Below are 23,252 nucleotides of genomic sequence, written 5' to 3'. Positions count from 1 at the left end.
TTCAGATTTCTTGTTCCTTGCCATTACAGAACATGGCACTGATTGACAAGAAAAGAGGTCTTTGATGTGGGTGTAGTTGGTACTGTTTCCCTTCGTGGAAGTTGATGAAGGGAGTCTTATACACCAGACAATGCACCCTCGAAAGGGAAGGTATCCAAAAGTATGGCAGTCTCCATTAGGGGGTGGTGGGAGAGTATCCCTTAGACCAAGGCAGAATTGTAGGCATATCTACCTGGCACAGGGATCTAACAGCTGTGTTGCTCCAGGACAGGAGGTACTAAGGGGAAAGCATGCGGTGTGACATTGTGCCTGGAATGAACTAGTCTGCTCAGAGGACAGCAATTGTTTTTATATCTTGAAGCAAATGTGAAAATATAACATGGCAGCAGAATACGCTAGTTAGAACCGTAAAACACCTGTCTAGGCAGTCTGGGACTCTCTGGTTTGGCTTATAACCTAAGTCAAGTCTCAAGGCCCTCTAAGGGGTCGGATATCGACTTATATAAGAAGCTATCCAATAGGAGGCAATGGAGATCTAGCTTTTTCTCCTTCTGACTGAGAACCAACTTGCATAGGCTTTGAGCAAGCACATCTGAAACTATTGCTCAATGGGTGTTCGTCTATTTGGCTAAATGAACCACACTGGTTTCTCCCATCTCTGGCCACCAGATTGTAGTGTTGTGAAATTATCAGAGCTTTTCTGACTGTTCATTAATCTCATTTTCCTGCAGCTCTTTCATAGAGCTAATGGATTTTTTTCTTTGTACAACCACTACTGCAAAAAGATCTTAAAAGGAAGAGAAGAGCAAGGAAACCAACAAGTAACAAACTATGTGACCACAGACAAAATAATCCATTCACTTTGTCTTGATTCTACATCATAACAAAGGGCTCTTGTTGGTATGTGGTAGTGGGCCATAAGGATTTGGCATTGTAGTATGGGTTCTGGTAGTTGCAACTCTAAGTGCTTCTTTATGGAGCCTCTGCACTACTTTGCTTGATACATTCATATGTAGGGGATCTTTAGTGGTGCACTCATGGGACTTACTTGCCATATTTTTCAACAGGACGTAGCATATAATATACTGGTGGTATATATAGTGGGAAAAGTATTTATGAATCTCTTAAATGTATGCTTTTTTGTGTTTTTTTAATACATCTACATCTTCAAATACAATTTCAAAAGATGTTGACAGACATAAATACCTGTATGGTGTTAGTATATTGAGAGGTGGAGGATGTTCACACAATTCATAGGTTTCATGAAGAGGTATTGGCAAAGTTTTGCGGTCAAACAATTGCTGATCTTGAATAGTAGAGCTTCTGAATGCTTTCCTCATTGTAATGTCCTGTAATGACACTGAAGAGCAAAAAAAAAAACTAATGTTAGATGAGAAAAATATCAAATTCATTGCATTTTGTTTTAAGAGTTAGGTCTGTATACGTAATTTCATAAAAAATACTGGGAAAAAAAATAATTGTTCATTTTTAAAAGTCACCTATCAGTTTATAACCTTCATTTGTACAAAAATCAAAACTACTACGATTAAAAAAAACAATATTCACTATAGAAAGAACTACAGTATATTCAGAACATAGTAAAGTTACAGTTTGAGACAAATACTATCATCATACCTCTCTGAAGACTCAGAAAATAGCTTCATATATCCTCCCAAACCTAAAAGCATTCTACTTTCTGTGTTTAATATCAGCCTTCCCTGCAGCTCTTACTTTTAGCATAGCAATATTCACCTTTACTAGCAATGGATTTGCTAAGTCAAAAGGATTTCTTATCTGTAAAGCAGAGAAGGCTTGGCAACCCAAGCTCAGCTCTACAGCAGCGCTATTTAATACGGCTGATAATATGGAAACAGTCTCTGTTACACACAACCAAGGGAGGTTACTCCTCTTACCAGTATAACCTTCCCCCCCCCCCCAAAAAAAAAAAAAAAACAAAAAAAAAAAAACACAGACAGTGGCTATCCAGGTCAAACTCAACAGTCTATATATTTTCATTCGACAAAGGTTCACTTTCAGAGACTTTTTTTTTTTTTTTTTTTTATGATAAAAGCAACAACCTGATCTACACTACCCAAAAACAACCTGTACCACTAGGTTGGCTGAAAACAAAAGTTAAGACACAGATACGACACACTCAGTGCCTCATATTAAAAGTAGCTGTAAAGTCCACAGCAAGTAAACTGTACTAGAAATGTATTTCATGTTGTCAAAAGAAATGGCCCGTCTGATAATAAAATGATAGCCAACCAAAAACAGGGCTAAAGTGTTTACCACACTGATATATATATGTGTGCATGTGTGTGTAACGGGGATCATCGACGCCAAGAACACACATGTCACATAGTGTCCCCCAGCGAGCTGCTGAGATGTCAAAACATTCACGGGCACAGTGCGAGGTACGAGTTCAGCAGCAGGACAGCTTGACAGCTGCCGAAACGCTGGAGCAGGCGGATCATCGACGCCAACGCGCTCATTATATGACGTCCCAGTGAGCTTCGGAGATGCCGAAATAATCACAGGCACGGTGCAAGGAACGAGTTCAGCAGCAGGACAGCTTAAGAGCTGCCGAAACGCTGGAGCAGGCAAACCATCAATGACAGCAATTTATACTGAATAAAGGTGGATCATCAATGCCAATAACACGCAGACGAAGTCGCGGGCAGGGGCTAGTATATATCTATGTGTGTATGTATGTGTGTGTGTGTGTGTGTGTGTGTGTGTGTGTGTGTGTGTGTGTAGATAGATAGATAGATAGATAGATAGATAGATAGATAGATAGATAGATAGATAGAAATAAAAACACACGTGTGTGTATATATTATGAATTTAATTTTTCCTTTTGATAATATTTTTAAGTGAACCCAATTGTTTGCCTTTGAGAACTCCCATTAAGGAAATCATTCTAATGGTTTGTTTAATAAAGCACTGGAATTGAGAACTACTGACTGCTGAGGAAACCAGCTACTTCATGAATATTCATCACTGACCTAAATAAAAGTGTACAGTAGGGCAAACATTAGGACATTCTATCATAAGCCCCTGAAATGTAATTATCATCTGACACAGAAACATGCCATACACAAAAAGCCCAGGGTCTTACCCATTCAAAACCCCTGTGCATACCAGGACACTAAGAACAAGGCAGATCAATTAACAATACTCATTAACAGAGTAATGCATGCTTTTGACACTAAGATGCACCAGTACAGACACTAAAATGCCCCTCATAGGGCAGTACATCAAGGTTGATTGGTCAAAGACAAAAGGTGGTTTATACCTTGCTCTCCTTAGATGGTTGTTTGTAGGGCACAACTACTACCAGTAGATAACACTACTGTCAATCACCAGTGCCCACAGCAACTAGATAGCTGTTCTGGTGCTGCTGCCTTGCTATTCAGTAATCCAACAAAACCCTGAGTCATACAGTACAGTCATGGCCAAAAGTTTTGAGAATGACACAAATATATTTTCACATGATCTGCTGCCCTCTGGTTTTTATGTGTGTTTGTCAGATGTTTTTATCACATACAGAAATATCATTGCAATCATATTATGAGTAACAAAAGCTTATATTGACAGTTAGAATGAGTTAATGCAGCAAGTTAATATCTGCAGTGTTGACCCTTCTTCTTCACGACCTCTGCAATTCTCCCTGGCATGCTCTCAATCAACTTCTGGACCAAATCCTGACTGATAGCAGTCTATTCTTGCACAATCAATGCTTGCATTTTGTCAGAATTTGTAGGTTTTTGTTTGTCCACCCGTCTCTTGATGAATGACCACAAGTTCTCAATGGGATTAAGATCTGGGGAGTTTCCAGGCCATGGACCCAAAATCTCTATGTTTTGTTCCCTGAGCCATTTAGTTATCACCTTTGCTTTATGGCAAGGTGCTCCATCATGCTGGAAAAGGCATTGTTGATCGCCAAACTGCTCTTGGACGGTTGGGAGAAGTTGATCTTGGAGGACATTCTGGTACCATTCTTTATTCATGGCTGTGTTTTTAGGCAAGACTGTGAGAGAGCCGATTCCCTTGGCTGAGAAGCAACCCCACACATGAATGGTTTCAGGATGCTTTACAGTTGGCATGAGACAAGACTGGTGGTAGCGCTCACCTCGTCTTCTCCGAATAAGCTGTTTCCCAGATGTCCCAAACAATCGAAAAGGGGATTCATCATAGAAAATGACTTTACCCCAGTCCTCAGCAGTCCACTCCCTGTACCTTTTGCAGAATATCAGTCTGTCCCTGATGTTTTTTTCTGGAGAGAAGTGGCTTCTTTGCTGCCCTCCTTGAGACCAGGTCTTGCTCCAAGAGTCTCCACCTCACAGTGCGTGCAGATACACTCACACCTGCCTGCTGCCATTCCTGAGCAAGCTCTGCACTGCTGGTAGCCCGATCCTGCAGCTGAAACACTTTTAAGAGACGGTCCTGGCACTTGCTGGTGTTTCTTGGGCGCCCTGGAACCTTTTTGCCAACAATGGAGCCTCTCTCCTTGAAGTTCTTGATGATGCGATAGATTGTTGACTGAGGTGCAATCTTTCTAGCTGCGATACTCTTCCCTGTTAGGCCATTTTTGTGCAGTGCAATGATGACTGCACGTGTTTCTTTAGAGATAACCATGGTTAACAGAAGAGAAACAATGATGCCAAGCACCAGCCTCCTTTTAAAGTGTCCAGTGGTGTCATTCTTACTTAATCATGACAGATTGATCTCCAGCCCTGTCCTCATCAACACCCACACCTGTGTTAATGGAGCAATCACTGAAACGATGTTATCTGGTCCTTTTAAGGCATGGCTGCAATGATGTTGAAATGTGTTTTGGGGGATAAAGTTCATTTTCTAGGCAAATATTGACATTGCAAGTAATTGCTGTTAAGCTGATCACTCTTTATAACATTCTGGAGTATATGCAAATTGCCATTAGAAAAACTGAAGCAGTAGACTTTGTAGAAATTAATATTTGTATCATTCTCAAAACTTTTGGCCATGACTGTACGTTAAGCGAACCGATAGAGAAAATAAAACTTTGGTCTGACGCTGACCCTCTCAGATGAAGGTACTAACATGAATCCCTGCAGTATTATAGTTAAAGGGATTATCCACTTTTCAATATTGATAGCTATCCTTAAACTAGGTCATCAAAGTCAGCTCCCAGTAACGTTTACAAAGTATAGCGGTTGCTTTAGGTACTTCAGTGCTGCACATTTTAAAGGGCCTCTATCATTGGGAAAAGTCATTTTTAACTAAACATATACTAGCATAGCCTTTAGAAAGGCTATTCCACACGTACCTTTTGTATGTTAATCCCCTCAGAAGTTTTTGAATGAGCCCGTTTTTATTTATATGCTAATTAGCCTCCGGCAAGCACCCCGGAAGTCTAAGTGAGCACTCTCACTCAGGGCTCGTTCACATCTGCGTTCTCCTCTCTGTACTGCAGGTTTCCGTTTCCTGCATAAAATAGAGGCAGGAGACGGAAACCTGCAGGAGTCTTTCTCACCCATTCATTTGAATGGGTGAGAAAGCTGTCTGGCCGTGAGCGGCGGTGAGCGTTCTATGCTCTCCGCCGCGAAACCGGGTTTTATAATCCAGACACAGAGTCGGACATGCAGTACTCTGTGTCCGGATTAAAAAAAACGGTTTCGCGGCGGAGAGCATAAAACGCTCACCGCTGGACCCGGTCTGTGGTTTCCGTCTTCTGGCATGCAGAAGACGGAAACCACAGAACGGAGACCCTGAACGCAGGTGTGACCCTAGCGTCACCTGTGTGTACAGTACAGGTTGCTGCTGATGATTCATCTCCTTGCTCTCATACACAGCAGAGAGGAGTGCTTGCTGAGACTTCCGATGCTCGCTGGGGGCTAATTAGCATATGGATAAAAACGGACTCATTCAAAATCTACTGAGGCTATTTACATACTAAAGGTGTGCATGGAATAGCCTTTCTAAAGATTATGCAAGAATATGTTTAGTTAAAAATGATTTTTACCAATGATAGAGCCCCTTTAATAAACATTGAATGCTTTTTATTGGAGTGCTAGATTTTCCCTTTTTGATTTATAGATATTTAACTTGCCAGCTGACTTAACATTTGCTATTGTAAGCGAACTGGGGGGTTCACAAACTTTAGAATAGCACCCCCATAACTTCAGAACTCTTAGGGTATGTTCACACTGAGTTTTTTGGAGCGAATTTTGACAGGGAATCCACCTCAAAAGCTAGTAGCAGAAAAAAGAAACGAGCTGCCCTACCTTGTTGCGGACTCCGCGGTTGACTCAGCCATGGCAGCCGTGGCGTCCTCAGCGCAAGGCTCCCTCCTGATTAGGCCCATTCTTCAGGCCTAATCCGGAGCAGAATGCCGCACTGCACCAGCATCCTGTCACGGCTAGTCGCGCGGAATGCAAATTCTGCAGTGTGAACATACCCTTACACTTGTCATCATGGAGAGCCACCCACTGAGATATTTGAACACAAATGCCATTAGATAGGAAAGGTCTCACATTGTTTATTTCTGCTTTAAAGTACCTTGAAGTGTTACAATCCAAAGCGACCTACAAGAACAAACAAAACCTCTTGCAATGTACCAAAGTATAAATGGAGAGAGTAGAATATAACAATGCCAAGCAGAACCTGCTGACACCACTCAATACAGACAACTTATAGGTATTCCAGTAATGGACGCATTAAACAATGGGTGATAATGCACTTCCTCTATACGATAATTAAAGTCACTCCAAGGTGGAGCATCACTTTAAAGGGCAGGCTTCAGTAACAGAATACAGAGTATAATGTATATTAATACATCTTAGAAGCTTTCTGCCATCTCCAGTGACATAAAAAGACATTGTATTCTGCTGACAGTTCTAGTAAGGGTAGCTATAGGGAATCAAGTTTCTCGTAATGAAGGTGGTCAGGTAGAAGTATATTATAACATTGCTTATAAGTTAACCACTCTTGATGAGCCGTGGCCTTAAAACACATAGGTAATTTATTGGTATATTAATTATAGATAGTATTATGATGAGAATACATTACATTGGGATAATAAACAAAATATTTTCTTCAGCTAAAATGGGCAAGTATCGGATTTCTTTTTAACAAGGTTTGAATCTAGATTTGCTGGTCAGTCAGCGATACAAAGAAAGAGATTTTTCTTGGAAAATACTGTAGTTTAAGCAATTGATGAAAGTAACCTACTTTCTCCCAAAGAATCGCGGCCTAAAAATAGTAAATTAAATCTAATGTGAGAAGAGTTCTTTTTATAATCTTGTGGCATGTGAGTTTACCACTCTGGAATCTACGCTTGCTAATTTATTTAACCCTTTCTAAGGAGGTATATAAAACATCAAAACTTTACAGCCATGTTTCAGCTATAATATTAGGGCTACAGATGAAAATGTTAATTTATCGAGCCTTCTATCCATTGAAAGCCAAGTACACTATTTGAGGTTTAAAGTTAGGTAGGAGCAAGATAAGCTTTGCTTTCCGATTCTGAAAGTTTGTGTATAATCGGGGATTAATGAGCTTTTCTCAATGTTATCTGACATATTAGAAAGGATATGTGCCCTCTTTTTCAGACGATCTAAACTGGTGAATATGTGGTAGTACACGCATGTAGGCAAATGCAAGTATAAGGGTATGTTCACATGGCGGAAGATGAAGAGGAATTTCTCTTCATTTTTCCGCCACCGGCATTTTCGCTGCTGTCAAGCCGCAACGGGGAGTTGATGCAGTGCAGTGTGTTTATTTTATTTTTTTTCAATAATGCTTTAGTTTGAGTCAAACTTATTTATAAATATTAATTTTGCGCAAACTATACATTCAAATTTATGCAAAACTTTACTGACGGAAAAGGTGTTAAAAAGAGGCAATGATTGAAGTAGTTATCTAGAGCAGAGAGTGAAGCCCCGGCAGGAGAAAACACGCCCCTAAAGAATAAAACACAGATTTTCTTTTAAATTAAGCGGTTGTGCAGAATAAGAAAGACATCTTTGGAACGTGTGTAACAACACTATTTTTTCTAAAATTTATTGGTGTGGCACGGTGTCAAATTTTTGACTTGGGAGGAGGGGGGGGCCCTAACCCCTACATGACAAAGTGCTCCCTTTCCTGCCCCCCCCCCCCCCAAGGTATAATTCCTTTTTTTTTTTTTTTACACAAACTATAATGCCCCAAAGTGGCCTCTAGACAGTAAAATATCCCATAGAGGCCCCTCCACACAGTATAACATCCCATACTGCCCCCATACAATATAATTTCATATAGTGATCCCTCCAGACAATATAATATCTTATAGTGGACCCTGCACACAGTATAATGTCCCATGGCAGCCATTTCATACAGTATAATGTACCATAGCGGCGTCTGCACACAGTATAATGTCCCAGAGCGGCCCTTATGTTGTTCCTTACAAATATCACAAAAATTTCAGGATCACCAGAACCTGGAATTTTTGGGGTTCACGACCCACAAACTATTATTATACTCAGAGGACTTTTCTCTGTCCCTAGTGGGCAGAAGGGGAAGGGGGATTGGTAAGTAAATAGGGCCCATTAACGACTTACTCCAGCAGGTAACAGCCTCCTTAGAAAAGAAAAAAAAAGGCAGCAGCCGCAGTCACCTCCCGGCTGCAGAGTGATCTTTGGAACCTAGGCCCTGGCATTTGCTGGGTTTGCCCAGCAGCTATGGCAGCAGCTCAGCTCCTGTTTGATAATACGCTGCACATTCAATGTAACATACTCAATTTTAAACCTTGCGACTATGCCATGTCATGAACTGCATTTATAGTTTAGTGTATGAAGAATACACACAAAAATCTTGCCTATCCATTTCTACATAGTAAAGTATGAAGAACACACTGCTCCATAGTACCAGGGAATGTAATGGTAGATTAGGCATTTTAGCGTTAACCGAAAAACAGCTGCTTTTCAATCATTTTCCCAGCAGTTGTTCCACAAATTCAGCAGCTGCTGTTTTCCAAAATGCTATTAACTCAGGATTATTTTGATGGCGATGAAACTGTCCCTGCATTCTTAGCACATTACACAGCTAATAACAAGTGAAAACTGGCATTATTTGTAGCACAATGAAATGATTATGTCTTACAGGCAAGTCAAACAATTGCAGCTCTGCCAATCACACTGAACAAGTTTGCTCCTTAGAACAGGAAGGAAAAGTAGCTTCCTACAGAGCAGTAACAATCTGCTTTCCAACAAACTTCTGAGACAGCTCGGGTGCTTCTCTAAGCTTCCTATTCCTCTACAGCAAGAGTGACTTGCTTTGGTTTCCTTTTATGTTGATCACCTACAAAGAAGGTCAGTTAAAAAGACCTCAGCCTTTTCTTTAGGGTGTTCAATATTATCCAGGCCACAGGACTGACCAACAATATTTCTCACTAAGGGTGCATTCACACTACGTTTCCTGAAGCTTATTCTGAACGTAAAACACGTTCAGAATAAGCGGCGTATAAAGCAGCTCCATTCATTTCTATGGGAGCCGGCATACGAGCACTCCCCATAGAAATGAATGGGCTGCTTCTTTCAGTACGAGCAGTCCCATTGAAGTGAATGGGGAGTGCCGGCGTATATGGCTTGGCATGAGCAGAGCTAGCTGTACACGTGGGTACTTCCCATTCACTGCAATGGGACTGCTCGCAGTGAAAGAAGCAGCCCATTCATTTCTATGGGGAGCACTCGTATGCCGGCTCCCATAGAAATGAATGGAGTTGCTTTATACGCCGCTTATTCTGAACGTGTTTTACGTTCAGAATAAGCTTCAGTATATGTAGTGTGAATGCACCCTTAGGGAGCATTCACACTTGCGCCCAGTTTGTGCATACCGCTGGGTTTCCATCCTCAGCCCCGGTGAAACTGGACAGGGGACGGAAAGTCAGTCCCCTGTCCAGTTTGTTTTCGGCCGAACACAAAGTCAGACATGCAGGACTTTTGTGTCTGGTTAAAAAAACAAAACAAAAAAAACAACGGTTTCCCTGTGGAGAGGCCGCAGGCAGACACTGGTGGTCACCTTTACAAACCCAATCAAGTGAATGGGTTTTAAAGCTGACTGCCGGGTTTCCGTCCCCTGTCCAGTTTCACCGGGGCTGAGGATGGAAACCCAGCGGAATGCACACACCAGACATGGGGCGCAAGTGTGAACTCCCCCTAAGTGAAGTATATAGTATAAATATCTGTTAATATGGTGTATACAGGGGCTTTTACATTTTATTAATCAATAATATAAATTTAGATAAAAAAACAAACAAACATCATCTAATCTAATATTGGAAGGGGAGGATGCAGTGAGAGTCCATCTGCATTCACCCCATGTGAAAAATTTATTTAGTTTTTTTGTTGTTGTTCTTTTTTGACAGAAGAAAAAGTTCTGAATGTTGGACTTTTTCTACTGTTACAAAAGTAAACAAACATGACATTCACAATGATAGGAAGAGCCAACATTGAAGGGTCAAAAAGCGACGTCGCTGTGAACGCTTGGCCACCACAAGCCAGTTAACCCTGTGGTAATTTTTTTGACACCTCCTGCTTAAAACCCAAAAGTTCAGAAGGATCCTGAAGATCCACTTTCACGGTCTGTATTCATACTGAAAATCAAGATCTAGCAAGCTTTTGCCCTTCTGCTCCACGGGAGGCTTTTGTCCTCCCTGAGCTCGCCTTAGGACCCCTGCATTACGGTTTGACAGGTGTACGGCCCCAGTCAAACTCCCCACCTGCCACTGTCCCTGGAGCAGGTCGCGCCAGGTCGGTGGAGCCGGGGTGCTTGGAGCCCCTCAGGCCTCACCCCCGCCTTCTCCGGCTCTCAGGGAAAGTGGAAAAAAAACTATAAAAGTAAACAAACATGATAGATGATAGTATCAGCCTTGTTTTTTACACTATAATTAATTGGACTAGATACAGAGGGGCATAGTCTATGTGCATTATTCTACTATCATTAAAGTCTGTTGCTGTTACTATAACAATACGCTAAGTTTTAATGACCATCTTTAGAATCCATTATTCCTATTGGTTATAGGATCAGAGCAACGGACTTAAAAGATGACCTTTCCTGTCCTCTGAGTTAGGGAGTGTTACAAAGCAGATAGTGTCGTGAATTCAGTGCACGGCCAGCATTCCTGGTTTCTTCTGTGCTGTTATTTTTAGCTACCAATGGGCCAGCCTTACAGCTCTGTGCCATCACAGGCCATGACGAACACCCACCTTTACAATACAAGTCTATAGAAACATACCATAAGGGGAGGGATTCTGCACCGTCAAGTGATGACACCGCTGTGAGGCCAGCCCCATGCCAATGTGCAGGGATGTTGGTAGCTGAAACTAACAGCACAGATATCGCTGCAACGGGGGGCAGACAATAGAAAAGCTTCAAGTGCACTGAAGTCAGGGAGCCATCAGCTTTGCTATGGTATATAACACTCCCTACCTGAGAGGACATGAAGGGATGAGCTGATTGCAGGATGTGCATGTTTAGTGTTGATGTAGCAGTGCTCAGTAATAGAAGAAAACTCCCCCAGTGCTCCAAGGTCCTCATTTGAATAAAGAAAAAATGCTTTTACTAAGCTTCCCTGGGGCTCTGAAACTTAAGGTATGGTTTTTATTCTGCTAACAGCATCTACAGCACTATGGAAGCAGTTTATAGTAAGCTGGGGACAGTGAGACCCCCTTCAAGGGCTCATTTACATGGAGTTTTTTGGCAGCGGACTTGGAATCTGCCTCAAAATCTGCTGCCAAAAAAGGCTCCCATTGACTTCAATGGGAGTCGCTTGCTTCTTCTTTCCGCTAGCTAGTAGCAGAAAAAAAGAAGCAAGCTGCCCTATCTTGCCACAGCGTCCACGGCACGAAGCTCCAACCCGATTAGGCCCATCATTTGAACCTAATCTGGAGCAGAATGCACTGGCATCCCGTTGCGGCTAGCCGTATGAAATGTTCCCATGGTGGAATGCAAATTCCGCCATGTGAACATACCCTAAAGGAATTTCTTATATCTTGTAAGTCAATACCATTTAGATAAGATATAGCATTACTGTACATTATAATAAGTGAGAGGTCAACCTCTAGGACCTCACATGTGCTGAAAACGTAGCGGCTCCAACAGGAGTTCAGTGCTATGCCTCTTCTACGTTTTTTTCTGCAGTGCTATGTAGGGACTTCCAGCTAGGTGCAGTAACTTTAGTCCAAATCTGGCATTTGGAAATCTCTGATGAATATATATTTTCAGATGGAACAAATGGACAAGTGTTATCCCAAACCCTAAACTACTGACTATTGGAACCGTTAAACATTTTTTCTGTAACTTTCTATAACATGCAAACAGTTATATGATATCCTGATCATATTGAAGTAAATATATTGTGTATGGTATGGTCCTACTCCATAACCATTTTATGAATATTAAATTGAATCATATCAGATTACCCAATAGCTTTTATTAAAATGAACAATATGTCAGACTACATTTGGTTATAACGGTATGTATGCATCATATATTTGGATTCTGTGAAATCTGCTTAACAGATACATTAAAAATGGATGCTAAGAGATGTCACTTGCAGGGCATATGGTCTAAGTGCAGTAGACTTTTTTTTATTATTTTTTTCTCAGACGCAAAAGCAAAGACAAAGCAGGTCCATTGTTTTTCCCACACTGAATCATATGCCCTTCTGTTGGCATCCTATTTTAACAGATTCTTTAAACGAACCAACTAATAAAAGAATGCCAAAAACATGATCTGAATGAGCTTTAAGCCTGGAGCGCAAGCAAGTTGATGCTGACAAGAATTCGCTAAACCTCCTGAAACTGAACTGTTAGCTGTAAATTCTGGACAGTGAATGTTGCCATGTAAAAAGAGATTCCTTCTGTTGTTTTCCCAGATCCTTTATCTTTCCAGTATTGACTCCATTCAAGTCAAATAATAGTTTCACATTCTTTAAAACAGCAGTTAGAATACACATTTATTGCATTTCTTAAAAGAACGTCACTTCTGTTCATCGATGCTAAGGCAACAATGATGTCAAGGAAGGTTCTGCTGTGCTCAATACTTTGGCATTTTCCTGAGCCCTAGCCAAATAATACTGAATACATATATAATATTATAATGTGCTGCAAATACACTTTGAGCTACACTAGGTTAGGGCATGAATTGGTAATTTCAGGTTTTCTGACTGGTGAAGAACAACATACTCCTGAGGGCTTTTCAAATAAGTAAATCACTGAAAACCCAGAAAGTTTGCGACTATATACATCTAATAAATAAATTAATCCATCAAATGAAATGTATGCAGCATAGCCGCTTTTAATGTTCTGTGCATGTATCTAATATTCACCAGATCAACAGAGAAACTAGAGAAGATTATACATTAACATTTCTGAAATACTTCTCAATTCTGTCATCCTTCCATATCTAGTCTTTCAATGATACTATACAGCTGTAACCCCCCGCAAAGAATAATAAGATCAGACATAGACAGATACACCTGCATGCTGAGCAGTACAGTTCCCGAAGCGACAGTACGATATTAAGTATTTCTCATGGACCTTATAAATTAGAATAGAAGCTGCACATGATATAAATACATTTTATGGTCAGCTCAGCAAATATATAAACATGATATAGATATATATTATAACCCTAATGGGAGAATGGACAGAATGGATTGTTGTTGATAGATTTAAAATTTGTTCATAATAAAATTCGGATTTAAATATTTTCTAACAAAAAAATGAAAACCAAACATATGCTAATTCAACGCAACTTCATATACATGAAATGTATATATATTTTTTAATTTTTTTTTTAACAAACAAATAAAAGCCTCAGTTGTTGGCAACAATGACTATGTTATTCCTTCCAATGTTCCATTCATGGTTGTAAGTATAGAATCATTGCACAGCCATTTAGTATGAAGGACAGAGAAATTTATAATCCAGTAATGTGCTCTTGGTTATAATTAAAATACCACGACAAAAATTTGGGCATTGGACAATTATATTTCTGCATTTCTATAGCTCCGGGGAACGGAATGGCTACAAGAAATACTACATACAGATATGCAAGCCAAATGTCTAGCCAATAGGCACAGAATGCCACTGTAATGCCTTTCTCCACTCTTTAATTAACTGTAGCGGAATGTGGAACTGAAGATGACCTATTTCATGTGCTCGCATCAGACAATGGCAGCGTGCAATTGTTCAGCTGTGTTAGCTTGTCAGGAGAATTATTGCAGGCTCAAAAATGTGCATGAAGGTTCTGTACTATAATAAGCACCTACAATGCCAGAACATAAAAGTAGTTGCAAAAGATGAAAAACTGCTTGGTTATAAAACTTACATTCTTCTTCTTTAGGATCTAGCTGAGTCACACTGACAGATAACCGATCAACACGTTCTTGTAAGGAGTTCACTCTGAAGGAGAAGCTGTGGGCCTCATTGAAGAGCTCCCCAAATATGTCTTCCGCATATTTACCTTAAACACATGGACAAAAATTACATTACAGAATAACATTTACTTTGTCACAATGAGTGCTGTATTGGAATGTTTTAAAGGTCTGACAAAGAAGCACACATGAACTACTACATACAGTAAGCCCATATTACACACAAAGTACGAGTCCTTAGATTGTCCGAAGTATAATCTTCAAGAGGTACATATTCCCTTAGGCAATAGTAGAAAAGCTTGGTCACCTTATTCTGCTTCTACATCAATCTTAATTTGTCATACAAAAGCACTCTTGACCATTTAAGCCTTCTGGATTAGTGCCATAAAGGAAGCTCAGAGCACTGCCAGGACGCTTAGACCGGATAGGCCACAGGGCCTTGTAGATGCACCAGCATCTAAAAGAAAGAAGCAGCACACTGGGATGCTGCGACTCTGTGAAAGAAATGTCTACCCTTGTGAAGTTTTCACCCACACTAACTGCACTGCAGGTTTGCTGCTCCAAAACTTCTTTTGGTACATACCGTATATACTCAAGTATAAGCCGACTTTTTCTGCGCAGTTATTATGCTGAAAAAGCCCCCCTCGGCTTATACTTGAGTCAGGGTCCACAGAGCACAGAAACTTGAAGGACCTGCATAAATTAAACGAAGGGGGAGGTCCTTTAGTGCTACTGCTCCGTGATTGGCTTTGTCATGTAGGTCACGTGACTTTGTCATGTAGGTCATGTGAAGTCATCAAAGGTCCTGTAGCCACTAGAATGTAACATCTGCAGATAAGTCCGTGGCCAGGATTCATTGCGTCTTATAGAAGATGTCTGTCGCATGGAGGAGAGGAAGCTTCAGTAAAGTGAAAGTAAAACACAGGTACCTGCTGGGGTTACTCTGCCTATTAATGTCAGGCATTTGGGGTTATTAATTTAGTTTCAGTAACTCCATGTGCCTCACATTAATAGCAGTTAACCCCATCATGTCCCTCATATTAACCCGTGTGCCCTATATAAGGGTCCCTAATATGTGAGACACATGGGGGTACTAGTAAAGGACCTTAATTATGAAGATACCTAATTATTACCTCCATATGTCCCACATATCAGTAACTCTTATGTGAGGCACACAGAGGGTTAATGTGAGGGACATGATGGGGTTAACTGCTATTACTATGAGGTACATGGAGTTACTAAGCTGTGATGCACATGACCAGGCTTATTATCAGCAATGGTGGATTTCCCCCGTAGGCTTATACTTGAGTCAATAAGTTTTCCCAGTTTTTTGTGGTAAAATTAGGGGCCTCGGCTTATATTCGGGTCGGCTTATACTCGAGTATATAAGGTACTCTATGCCTCTCAAACAGTCCCCTTTAGCTGATAGGCTACAGTCAAAGAAGATAACTCAAGAATACCATAGAAATGTATTCCAGCAAATTTTAATAAATGTATTAATCCATCAGCAACGGGATCTAATAAGTGCTCGGTTATAAAAGAATTAAAATTATAGGATGGTAATAACATGTATATGTCTATGCAACATTACTATAAGACTATTGGAACTTATTTTGAACAAAAGGGCTTTGGATATTTTGCTGACCTTCCTAGGTGTTATACAGCCTGTATCACAAGGACAAAAATTCAACTTAAAATGCACAGCAGGCGCTGCCTCAGATGAATTTCACCTTCAGATAATATTTAGCCATTTTGTAGTGAAGAGACAGAAGTGTGATTGAATTCTCCCTTGTGCCTAGATTAGATGATACTAAAAAGGACAACCATAAATCAGACTGCCAGACATACACTTTATGCACAGCATGTAAGGAGCTTTGTAGCAATACAAGCCATATAGCTTGTATATTCTACTATACAGGCTCTATTAGGTACTGAAAACAATGAGTATAGGGTAGAATTAACGCCACATATATAGCATATCACTAGTCTTTTCTGTGAGATTTGTATGAAATTTATCAGAAAAATAAACTTCAAGTGTTGCATAGTGAAGGTACCATTTCTATAAGGCTATGACTAAGGAGACGAGTTTCTCCAAAACGCGTCAGCCAGACACTTTATGTGCACGATAGGGGTTATATTTTTTGCGTACAGCATCCCCTGTTTTTATTGCAATATGTTTTTTTGATTAAAAGTTAAGTTTTATTGGATGTGTTTAATTGCTGGACATTATCCTTTCTACCGTGTTGATCTCGCTCCAAGCCAATGGGGCTCATTGGTCCATGTATCCATCATCCACAGACAACGGTGTGAACCAGGATACTGACTTCCATGGAAGGTCTTGTGAGTGGGCTGTGTTTTCCTATTTCCTATTGTTGAGACCATTTCTATGGATGTCCTACTACAGTCTACAATAGTAGATAATAGTACCATAAAATAGCTGGAAGTCCTAATATTGACTGGCCAAAAGGATAACCTGTGCATTAATGGTTTATATCAGTTCAGATATGTAGTTTGGTCTACCACACCGAACAATATCCAACCAGGAAAAATCACACTTTTGTTTGTTGTCGGATTACTGTACTGCGACTATAAGGAGCTGTGCACCTCTGTGTACATCACATGACCATAGAAGGATTTTTACCACAAGGAGTAAGGAGAATGAATGACAACAAGCAGAGATCTAGAAACTCATAAGCAATTGATACAGAAAGTATATTGGAAAATTGTACAACTTTTTATTACACAAACAATATCTGTCTCTTGAGATTGGTCTGAAATTGGACAGCCTCTGTATGCATACTTAATCTCATAGACTACTATTTTGCGTTTTTATCTTTTATATGGATTACCATACAGGGAAATATCAGTAGAAGCAACTGAACTGGGAAATGCAATGAGAGGGAGAGAAGGAAGACAAGTAAAGGTGCAGAAGGTATCAGGAGGGAAGGGGGTAAAGACAGAATGAAAGTCAGTAGAGCCACAAGAGCCATGTCTGCTGATGGGCTCTGTTGTCCTGTTTCAATTCAGCAAGCAGGTTTTCCATACTTCGTGTGTGGAGTAGTTCCAGCAACCAAGATGCCAGAGATGGGGGGTGGGGGGAAACTGGGATTTCCACAACCGGGGGATAACAGTACGAGTTGCAACTAGCATAAACCTTAGCAACCTGTGAGTGTATCTTCTAAACTTCGTAGGGAGATAGAGAGGAGGAGAGGTACAGGGTCATTCTCCAGAGCAATGCACTTAACTCTCTCAATAATATCTCGGACATCTGACCAGAGGCGCACAGGAATGCACATCCTCACCAGATGTGTGCCATCATACCCCAATCAGTACTGTATCTCCAGCATCGATCCCACACGGAGGGATAGATCTCGTGAAGGACAGAGGTGAATCTGTACCAGCGTGAGAGCACTTTGTAGTTAGTTTCTTGGACCTTACAGGAGATAGAAAATTTGTGGCAGGCTCATAAGGCAGAGGACCACGCATCTGGTAGGATTGAAGCTCCCAACTCCCCATATAGACCAGTAGATGATTTTCAGAATCCTTTGTTAACATACCATAGACAAATGACACGTGAGTTGGAGCTACTGAAGAAAGGCAAAGACTTTAAAGGGCAAAGGCATTCAATGCAAGTCATGATTTCTTGATTGATGTATAGAAGTGGGTTAGTTGAGTGTACCGCCAATGAGAGGCAATAGTTGCAGAGCTAAGTAGGATCAGATCCAAGAGGGGCAGAAGAGAGGTGGTCAAGAGTGATTTCGGTTCATTTTAATTACCATTTGTAAAACCTCAATAAATGCAATTTAAAAACTACAATGTGTTCTCAGTTACCAGACCATCCCTCGCCTACAATGCAGAATGGTTAAAAAATCATTATGCAATCACAGCTAAATGCAAATAATACAATGGGTTTTTTCTTTAAACATACACGTATGCTGAAAGTCATCTGAACAGAGTATTTTCAGATTTCAGCTGGAAGTAAATATGCAAGATGAATTATTTTTAGCAGAGCTCTTAGTTCAGTTACCTGCTGATTTTTTATTATTCTCCAGTTGTTCTTCTTTGACAGCTGGCAGCCCTTTGTTTCATGGCAATTATTTAACCCATTTGCTACACTGTACAGATCATTGACTTAAGTCAGAGAATACCATGGTGCTGTATATTTGAGGGTTTACAAACAGTACACAAAACATACAACACAAATATTATACTAAGTGACCAACTGGTACAGTGGGATTCAGGACCCTGCCCACGAGGACTTACAATCCATGAGGGCCAAGGGAAAGACACACTAGGTGAGGGGAGAGGATGTTCAGATGGTGGTGTGGTGGCAGAAGTGTTGAAGGTTTGTAGGCCTTCCTGAAGAGGTGAGTCTTCAAGATCTTCTTAAAGCTTGTGATTGTGGGGGGACAGTCTTGTGTGTCCTGGTAATGAGTTCCAATGTACAGAGAAGACTTGGAGACGGTTGTATGATACACAGCTCAGTGAGAGTGGACATCTATTTTTAGCAGTCAAGAATATGGCTTCCCTGTGACATCACATCTTTAATGGCATCACAGGTTTCACTAGCAATTGCCTGAATGTTGAGGTCCTCACAGGTTTACTGACAAAGAACTGACTGTTTAAGTTCCTGGTCAGTCATACAAACACAGAAGTTTTGATCAGTAAGAGCCTGGGTGCAGAGACCCCACCCAATCACTAAAAAGAAGTGACCGAAGCAATTAGTTTCTGTGTAGATAGACTCATAAGAAATCTATGACTTTTGCGACACCATTTGTGGCAATTTTTCTCACACTTTCCCTCACCACTTGAAAGAGCATGGAAAGCTTTGTAGGAACAGCAAGTTGTATTTCACTGGTCTACTCTTCCAGAGCAAGTAACAAGAATAGTAAACCATATAAAAGATAAAAACACAAAATAGCAGTTTATGAGATTAAGTATACATACCGGGTTGTCCAGTTTCAGACCAATATCAAGAGATAGATATTGTTTGTGTAATAAAGAGTTGTACAATTTTCCAATATACCACAGACTGGTTTTTATCCATTTTAAGAGAATAAAATGAATGACAGCAAGCAGAGATTTAGAAAACAGTGAGGAGTTGATACAGAAAGTATATTGGAAAGTTGTACAATTTTTCATTATACAAACAATAACATTTGTCTCTCAATAATGGTCTGAAATGAGACAATCCTTTTAAGTCAGTGAGTGCAATGGGGACTTCCACCGTAAGAAAGCCCTGAAACAGCAGGACCGGGACAAGCTGCGAGACACCAGAGCACCTTATACCCTCAAAGACAGCATGTAAATGAACTCTGTGATGACACCGTGAACATTAAATACCGTGATTTAGAAACACTTGCTGTTATTTATGACTGCAAAAGGGAGCGCCAGGTAATTCTGCCATCCTTTTAATGCAAAGTTAAGGTTATACCAAAGACAAAAAATGCATTTCCTTTTCTGAAGAAGACTCTACAAAAACAGTACATGAAACATGATGGTGATTGTGAGCCCTATATGGGACAGTGACTGACAATGTCTGTAAAGCGCTGCAGAATATGATGGCGCTATGCAAGTAAGCATAATTAATAATAATGGATGGCTACAGGAAACATGGATTTCCCTTTGCAATAACATTTGAAAATCTCTTCCATAGACTAAAAATATAAAAGAACACAAAAATATAAATATACTTACTCAGACTACTAAGCTGTCTAATAATATTTGCCAAAGAAATATTTGTCACACATTCCAATTCATTTTTGATCCCCCTTGGCAGAGCAGTGTGGCACAGATGCCTGGGATCGATGTTTCTTTTAACAAGTGGCATCCTTGGTCAGAAGATAGATTATTACCTGTAATAACAAAAAACAAAACAAATTTAAAATGTCATATCATACATATGCGTGACATTTTTTAAAAGAGGACCTTTCACCACTTTTGGGCACATGCAGTGTTATATACTGCTGGAAAGCTGACAGTGCGCTGAATTCAGCGCACTGTCGGCTTTCCCGATCTGTGCCCGCTGTAAAGAGCTTACGGTGCCGGTACCGTAGTGCTCTATGGTCAGAAGGGCGTTTCTGACCATTAGCCAGAGACGTCCTTCTGCCTCGCGGCGCCTATCGCGCTGTGCTGTGGAGCCGGGAGGAACGCCCCCTCCCTCTGCTCACACAGCTCGTCCATAGACGAGTATTATCAGGAGCGGGAGGGGGCGTTCCTCCCCGCTCCACAGCACAGCGCGATAGGCGCCGCGAGGCAGAAGGACGTCTCTGGCTAATGGTCAGAAATGCCCTTCTGACAATAGAGCACTACGGTACCGGCACCGTAAGCTCTTTACAGCGGGCACAGATCGGGAAAGCCGACAGTGCGCTGAATTCAGCGCACTGTCAGCTTTCCAGCAGTATATAACACTGCATGTGCCCAAAAGTGAAGAAAGGTCCTCTTTAAGTAAAAGCCCTATTTGTTTTGTATGGTTTTTTTTGTATTCACTGTGTGGCCAAGAATACCCTCAACTGAAGGGCTCTTCAAATCTAAATTTTTCAATCTCAAAAAATTTTACTAGCAGAAGTGGTTTCTTAGCTCTCCCTGCTCCACTGAAATAATGTGAAATGCACACATGACAAAACCTTACAAGCTTGTTAATAGAGAAATAATATTAATCATCATTGTCATCATCTGAACACAGATGTATAATAACTTGTCGGCTAATTAAGAATCACCTTGGAATCACATGGTTGCTCTACTAGTCCTTACCAGGCTCATGTGTCAAGGATTTGACACCAATTTCTATGTAGAATTCAACACTACAATCCGCATTCCTCATATGTGAATGCGGTTCATATTCTATGGAAATGCAGAATAGTAATTTTAGAAAAAGTAGAATGCTACCGACACTGGGTTTTTTGTGATTAATTGTGCAGCCCTATGCTGCACTGTGACTCACGGTCCCTTACATCTGCAAACTGGTAGGGTTCCTATCAACCACATGCAGAATACCTAAGCCAAGTTAGTTATCCATTAGAACTGTGACCACTTGTTCACAAAGAGCAGGGTATTTCTTAATACCATGGAAAAGTTCTCTCCCCTTACTCAGTTTTGCATTTCCAACAAGTAGTGCCTCCCAGGAGGATTAGGCTGTAGCCACCATACTTGTCTTGTGATACATGGCTAACAGATAATGACTTACACCAAGCCATCCTTTGTCAAAATGACAAAACAATAACCCAGACTACATGCAAAACCTGTATGTAGTCATTGATGCGGATTTCCACTTGAGGAACACTGCTAAAATTCAACACTTTTTTTTACCAACAAAATACCTCTCCACAATGGTCCATGCCTTCATAATGCCTGGACTAATTGAATGATTCATGGGGGCAGTGCGCGGAAAGCACACAGACCCCATTATAGTCTATGGGGTCTGTGTGCCTTTACAGCACAGCGCTTGCAATTGAGATTGTATTCCATCAGGGGTGTCTCTAACTGAACGGAATACATACGCTAATGTAAACTGACCCTTACATGTGGGACTTACAGACACATATCACCATCTGTTAGTTCAAAATGCTCCAGCTTGGTTATAACCAAACAATCCTAACATAAACCCCATTCTCCACTCACTGGACCAACTACCTGTAATAATAGTATAGAGATTTACAATACATTGCAATGCATAAGCATTGCAGTGTATTGTATTAGTGTTGAGTTTTGGGATTCAAGACATCATTATGATGCAGGGGCCCTGGATTGGCTGCACATTTTGCCATATCATTGTATTCATCCGACACCTCCCTTACATCACGGAGGCAAGGCGCGTGATTGATGGATATTGTATCCTATGGGCTAGTTCACACGTGGGCAAAGGGGAGTTTTTTGACAGCGGATTTCGCTTCAAAATCAGCCCCTTTAGGGCTAGTTCACACGTGAACAAAGGGGCGGATTTCGCTTCAAAATCCGCCCCTTTACAATGGTGGTCTATGCAGACCACCGGGCTTTTTTTTTCCGCTAGCGGCGGGCTGCCGCTAGCAGAGAAAAGAAAGGACATGCCCTTTCTTCAGGCGGAAGCCGCGCGGGCTCAGCCGCGCGGTTTCCGCCCCCGGCAGCTCCCTCTTATGTCGGCTCATTCATTTTAGCCGACAGCGGAGGGGAAAGCCGCGACCGCGATGGTCGCGGCAGGCGGGTTTTGACAAGAGAGAGACGCAGCTCACCGCGTCTCTCTCCGTGTCAAAACCCGCGCGGGCAGTTCACGTGTGAACTGACCCTTACAATGGTCCCCTATGTGAACAGCTAGCTTTTTTTTCCGCTAGCTTTTTTTTTCTGCTAGTTATTTTACAGCTAGCAGAAAAAAGAAGCGACATGACCTTTGTTCAGGCGTTTTCCGCCTGAAGAAAGCAATAGAAGTGAATGGGAGGCAAAAACCACGTGGTTTTTTTCCGCGCGTTTTTTTGCAAAAATAAGCGACGCGGTTTTTTCAGCCCATTCACTTTATGGGAGGGGAAAACAGCCTGGATTTTTTTGGAAGCGGTTTTTTAAAAAAAAAAAAGCTCCAAAAAAAGCTTGGCAATGTCAAAAAAAAAGCTTCCTAATTAGGAAGCGTTTTTTTTCAGGACCAAAATAAGCCAGGAGGTTTTTACGTGTGAACTAGCCCTAAGTGCGCCCAAGTGACATTGCAAGAGGAGGGCACAGCTACTATTATATAAACACGAGAGCGCCATCTTAAGTAACAGCTTCCACAATCAGGGAGTCAAGAAATTCAGTTTTACTGCAGTCCATTGTATTTAGGGATTATTAGCAATAGGATTACTTTGTCATACTTTCCACCTGATGAATCTTAGACTTTGTTCCAAACAAA

At 41.0% G+C, this 23,252-nt stretch overlaps 1 protein-coding gene across 2 annotated transcripts in view; it reads right to left on the bottom strand.

Annotated features, from left to right (window-relative positions):
- WASF1 (WASP family member 1) overlaps positions 1 to 23,252 on the bottom strand; it is a 66,144-nt gene that overhangs the window by 16,135 nt on the left and 26,757 nt on the right. Inside the window, exons 2-4 of one of the 2 annotated variants that reach the window (XM_075268142.1) lie at positions 20,099 to 20,232; positions 14,356 to 14,490; positions 1,207 to 1,360 (exon numbers count right to left, since the gene is read on the bottom strand). In XM_075268142.1, coding sequence (XP_075124243.1) covers positions 1,207 to 1,360; positions 14,356 to 14,490; positions 20,099 to 20,232 — 423 coding nt within the window. Of the gene's footprint in view, positions 1 to 1,206; positions 1,361 to 14,355; positions 14,491 to 20,098; positions 20,257 to 23,252 lie in introns of both variants that reach the window. The other variant, XM_075268143.1, reaches the window with a different exon arrangement.

This window comes from Leptodactylus fuscus, chromosome 3 (genome assembly GCF_031893055.1).
Source record: "Leptodactylus fuscus isolate aLepFus1 chromosome 3, aLepFus1.hap2, whole genome shotgun sequence".
NCBI lineage: Eukaryota > Metazoa > Chordata > Amphibia > Anura > Leptodactylidae > Leptodactylus > Leptodactylus fuscus.
Note: the sequence above shows the minus strand (reverse complement) of the source record. Positions and strands in the feature narration are given on the sequence as shown.